This window comes from Meles meles, chromosome 21 (assembly GCF_922984935.1).
Source record: "Meles meles chromosome 21, mMelMel3.1 paternal haplotype, whole genome shotgun sequence".
Classification (NCBI taxonomy): domain Eukaryota; kingdom Metazoa; phylum Chordata; class Mammalia; order Carnivora; family Mustelidae; genus Meles; species Meles meles.
Window position 1 is genome coordinate 16041908 of NC_060086.1, and position 5000 is coordinate 16046907.

Consider the following 5000-nt stretch of genomic DNA (forward strand, 5'->3'; position numbering starts at 1 on the left):
GGAGCGGCAGTGTGGCCGCTGGGCAGGCGACCCCCGAATCCGCGCAATCCTCGCTGCCGCCCTCGGCCGCAGCCACGGTCGCGTCCCGGAAGGGCACCGGGGTCGGGGCCCCCGGGGAGGCGACGGCGTCGGGGCTGCGGCGCGCGAAGGCCGAGTCTGGGGCACCGCCGGGCCCCGGAAAGGCCCCGAAGCTGGCCTGAGCGGGCGGCGCGGGTGGCGCTGCGGGTGCGGGCGGCGCGTCCTTGGGCGCGGGCTCCGGACCCGCTGCGCCCTTAAGCGCGGCCTGCGGCACCAGGAAACCAAGCGGCTGCGTGATGGGGTAGAGCAGGAAGTGGCCCTTGCCAATGAGGGTCCGCGGCGCGCACGGCAGGCCGGGCGCGAAGTCCAGCCCGGCGGCCGCGGCAGCTGCCGCCGCGGCGGCGGCGTTAGCTGGGGCGGCTTTCCGGCGCGGCGGCGAGTCGGACAGCAGGCTCTCCACGCTGAACGGGCTGGCCTTCGGCAGGCCGGCGGCGCCACGTTCCACCGCCGCCCCGGGCGCACACGGGGCCGCGTCCTTGTCCGCTGGGCGGCCTAGCCGCAGTTGCGGGCCGGCGCCACTTCTTTGGCTCGGGTAAAAGGCGGGATCGCAGGTGCCGGGCGCGGGCGGTTCACCGGACGGTGCGGGCGCGGAACCGGCGGTGCCGGCGGCGTGTGCGCTAGGGCCCTTGGCCGCGGCGGCCGGCGGCGGCGGCTCGGGCGGCTCCGGGGACAGGCCGCCGCCGCCGCTGTCGCTGTCGGAGCTGGGTGCGCTGTGCAGGGACAAGCCGCCTGGCGAGTGCAGGTGGCGGCTCTGACTCTTCAGCAGCTTCTTCTCATGCTTGCGCTTCTTTTTCTCCATCTTCTCCAGTTCTTTGCGCGCGATCTCCTCTGGGTCCATTGGCTCGCCACTGCACGTGGTCGGGTGTGAGTTGTGAGCCGGCCGCCCTGGGCCCTTCTTCGTGTTCTCCTTCTTCCTCCACTTGGCCCGGCGGTTTTGGAACCAGACCTAGAGCAGCCGGATAGGGGAAAGGAAGGCATAATCAGGCGGCGGGCTTGCCGCGGGGGCTTCGGGCCTCCCCACTCCCCCCAGACAGACCTCTACAACCTCAGCTCCGGCCAGGGGGTGGGAGCTAAGGCAAGCGGCCGGCCGGCCCTGAGCTGGTTTCGGTACTCAAGCTGCAGGTTCCAAAGAGCATCTTTTCCACCCAGAAGAAGGTAGATGGGGCCTCTCGGCCAGCTTCCCACTCTGGCTTCTCACCTCAGGGAACTGGGAGCTGCCCCTTCGTTGGGGACGGCAGGTCTGGCCCCTGAGGGCCTCTGGTTCCTGGTCGGAGTCAGGCAAGGAGCAGGGCCTCTCCTCGCCCCTCTTGGCTTCTCACAGCTCCTGCCTGGCCTGAGGACCACCAGTGGCTGGGCTCAGCTGCCCTCCACATCTGTCTTCGGCCCCCTGGAGACTGAGTCAAAGGCCAGATTTGGGGGTTTCCCATGAAGGGAAATCTAGGTGCTTCTTCTTCTAGAAGGTCCTGGTAAGCCAAACTTAGGGGGAGGGTTTCCAGCAGCCTGCCCCCCAACATATTCACACATGTCCTTCTTTCTGGGGGCTCCAGGCCAAGGCACCAACACAGCCCCTGAAACCAGTTGTTCTTGGCCTAGGCCGGGGGGAAGGCAGACAGGAAAGCAAGAGGCCAGTTGCCAGGCGGTGTAGAGGAGGCCTGGGCCTATCCAGCCTCTTCTACCCTCCCTGTAGGCCTTGTCCTGGGGAACAGCTGCGCTGGACACTGGCTCCCCCACCGCACACACACAGTCAAATCCCTGCTGGGCCTCAGGCACAACACCCTCCCCAAGAGATCACAGTAATTCAAATTCTTTGTTGTGGCCACGGAGAGACCAGGCACAATAGCAGGCCCGGCCTGGTCACAGGGAGCCTTGCTGGTGCCAAGGTGCAGGTTTTAAGCTGTAACCTCTCCAAGGCTGTAACTGCTTCTTCCTTCCTTCTTTCAAATACTTCTTTTTTTGGTGCAAATTCCACGCTCACTTGTCACCAAGAAATGCTCATTATTGTACAGGGGAGAAACGAAGAGGTCTTCGCTTAAGACAGTGACACAAATTGGACGAAAGGATTTACAAACAGAAGAGGTCATGAGGGGCAGTGCAAGCACAGGTCGAGAACACCTTTTTAGACAAAGCTATTGGTGCTAAACAAGCATCTTGCTGGTTTCTGCCTCAAAGCCCTGCACCCATAGCTGCGGCCACACACCCGACTCACCACCACACCGACCCCAGAAAAGGATTTCTGGACTTCAGGAAAATATCTGATTATGCACAATTTGTCTTGAATTTTTAATCCACCAAATAGACGCTGTATTTTTTAAAAGCATAACGCCGGCAGTCTTCGAATGAAATCAAAGTGCGCGGGGTGTGGTGGGGGAGATATAACCGAGAGTATTAGAGATTCAGACACCTTCTCCCCACCATGTGTTAACTGTGTAAGTTTCCACCTCCCCTTCCTCAGCTAACCTTCTGCAAAGTGAAGAATAAATACAGGTCTCCATCTGAGTATTTTAGAGGCAAGAGGTAAACAAACAGACGCGTTTGCTCCAGGCTGGTGACGGAGACATGGAGACCCAGGGCAAGGGCCAGGAGCCTTGGGGTCTACCTGCTCCGGGTCTCTTCCAGATCCCAGACCGGCTGGCTCCCCCACTACCCCCCGCCCCTGCTTCTCCCGCCCAGTCCTCTGAGACCACATTTCCAGCGGTGGCCCGAAACCCCACCACGAAGCTCCCGGTTCCGACGCAGCGCTGTCCGGCTACTTCGGGGTCATCGTCCGCCCCTCCCAAGCCTCCTGGGGCTTTCTCCCCGAGAGGCGCCAGCCCCGGAACCTCACCACCACCTCCGGCCAGGCGAGCGCTAGGGGGGTTCGGAAGCGGAGCCGCGGTCCCCCACATAGAACAAAGACGGGGCCAGCGCGGCCGGCTACGTGGCGGAATGCTGGCTCTCGGGAGGAACGGCGGGTCTTTACCTGCACTCGAGATTCGACCAGATCCAGGCGCAGCGCCAGCGCCTCGCGCATGAACACGTCGGGATAGTGGCTCTCGTTGAACGCCTTCTCCAGCTCTTCCAGCTGCCAGCCCGTAAAGTTGGTGCGGGTGCGCCGCCGCTTACAGCCCGGGCTCTCCTTGTCCGGGTCCCCCGAGTCTGCGGGCACGCAGAGGACGCCGCAGGGCTCAGCCAGGGCCCAGGCCACATCCACCCCCTCTGTACCTGTCGGCCGCCTGGATCTGGGGACCCTGCGCCGGGGCGACAGACCGAGAGTGCCCGAGCCTCAGCAGCCGGCACATGCTCTACAGCCGCCCACGACCCAACTCCTGCGCCCGACAAGGGTGCCCTGCTCCCCCCACCCCGTGCCCTCTCCGCCCGCCGCACCTACCTGACAGCTTGAAGGGCTGACTGTCGCCTCCCACCCCGCAGGCGGCCGGCAGCAGCGGCGTGGGGTTGACCACTGAGGCGGCGGCGGCAGCGCACGAGCCGCTGAGCAGGCCGTCGATGGAGAAGGGCACCGAGGCGGCGGCGGCGGCGGCGGCGGCCGACTGCAGCTGGTGGCCGGCCAGCTCGTACACGTGGTGGTGGCCCAGCGGGTAGGGAAAGCCCACCACGCCGCCCAACGAGCCCCCGAACTGGGCATGCGGGTGCTCCAGGAGGCGGCCGTCCATCATCTCGCGCGGGGGGCCGGCGGGGCCGGCGGCGGGGCGCGGGGGCGCGGGCCGGGGCCGGGGCGGGCCAGCGGCGGGAGGCGCGGATGGCGGCGGCGGCGGAGACAGGGACCCGGAGCCCTACACATGCTTCGCCCGCACTCCGGCGCTTTACTTTATCAACATCAAGCTCCCGATAATTAGCCGCGGCCCGGGGAATTTGGGACCAATAAGAAGCGCTAATCGGCTCTGACGTCAGAGGCGTGCTGGGTGCAAGGAAACGTTTTCCATATCGATTGCTAATTATACCTGACATGCACCTCAATAAACAGTATCAGGAACTGTCACAACAAGGGGGGGGCAGCAGAGAGGGAGGGGCGCGGCTCGGCGCTGGGCGGGCGCCGGCTCCGAGAGCGGTCTAGGCAGGGGTCCCCGGCGAGCCCCCCACTCCAATCCCCGCTGGCCGGAGCCCGCGCCTCCCCCGCCGCGGGCTCCCCGCCCCTCTGCAAATCACTAATAGATTTCCCTTTAAAACATTCACCGGCGTGTTGTGGGGATTTTTCACCAGAAATGCTGTACTCTCTGAACCTTTAAAGTGATGTTGCTCCAATTACAGAGAGACATTGAGCGGCAAATAGACTGATCCAATAATAGGAGATTCATCATCCGCTCTTTCCGAAACTGTCACATTGAATTTAAAACTACAAGGGCTTCTCATCTCCTCTCCGGCTCCAGGCGGCGGGGGAGAGGAGGAAGGAAAGGGAGGAGGAAGAGGAAGGAGCGGAGGGGGCAGAGGGAGGAGGCGACTCCAAAAGAGAATGACTCCTACAGAATGTAGCACCCTGTCAATAAAAAGGCATAATTAACGCCCTTTCTGACTGGCCGCTGCCCGGGCTCTAGAAACAGAGGTGGGGGGTGGCTGTGGAGACACCCTGATACCCCCACCCACCCCCCAACTCCATAGAACCAGAGCACAGGGCTGGGGAGGAGGGGTGGAAGGACGGGAAAACTAACTTTGGGGTGGCGGGCCATTAGGCCCGGGAGAGGGAAATAAAAAAATAAACACTTCTGCCTGGGACTCGGCCTCTGAAGAACAGGGCCCAGGTACTCAAACCATCAATTATAACTAAATTATGTTCCCAGAGAATCTGTCACTCCCTTTTCCACTATAAAATATTGATAGACTCAAAGCACAATCATTAAAGGACATATTCTTAAATAAGCAGCAAATTAGGGCTGTGGGCAGGAGGGAAAGGAGTCGTTATATCTATCTATCTATCTATCTATCTATCT

At 62.5% G+C, this 5000-nt stretch overlaps 1 protein-coding gene across 1 annotated transcript in view; it reads right to left on the minus strand.

Annotated features, from left to right (window-relative positions):
- UNCX (UNC homeobox) overlaps window positions 1–3746 on the minus strand; it is a 4221-nt gene extending 475 nt beyond the window's left edge. Inside the window, exons 1-3 of the mRNA XM_045993777.1 lie at window positions 3446–3746; window positions 3038–3213; window positions 1–1024 (exon numbers count right to left, since the gene is read on the minus strand). The exon at window positions 1–1024 is cut by the window's left edge and continues 475 nt beyond it. Coding sequence (XP_045849733.1) covers window positions 1–1024; window positions 3038–3213; window positions 3446–3731 — 1486 coding nt within the window. The 5' untranslated portion in view covers window positions 3732–3746. The remainder of the gene's footprint in view (window positions 1025–3037; window positions 3214–3445) is intronic.
- Window positions 3747–5000: the final 1254 nt, after the last annotated feature.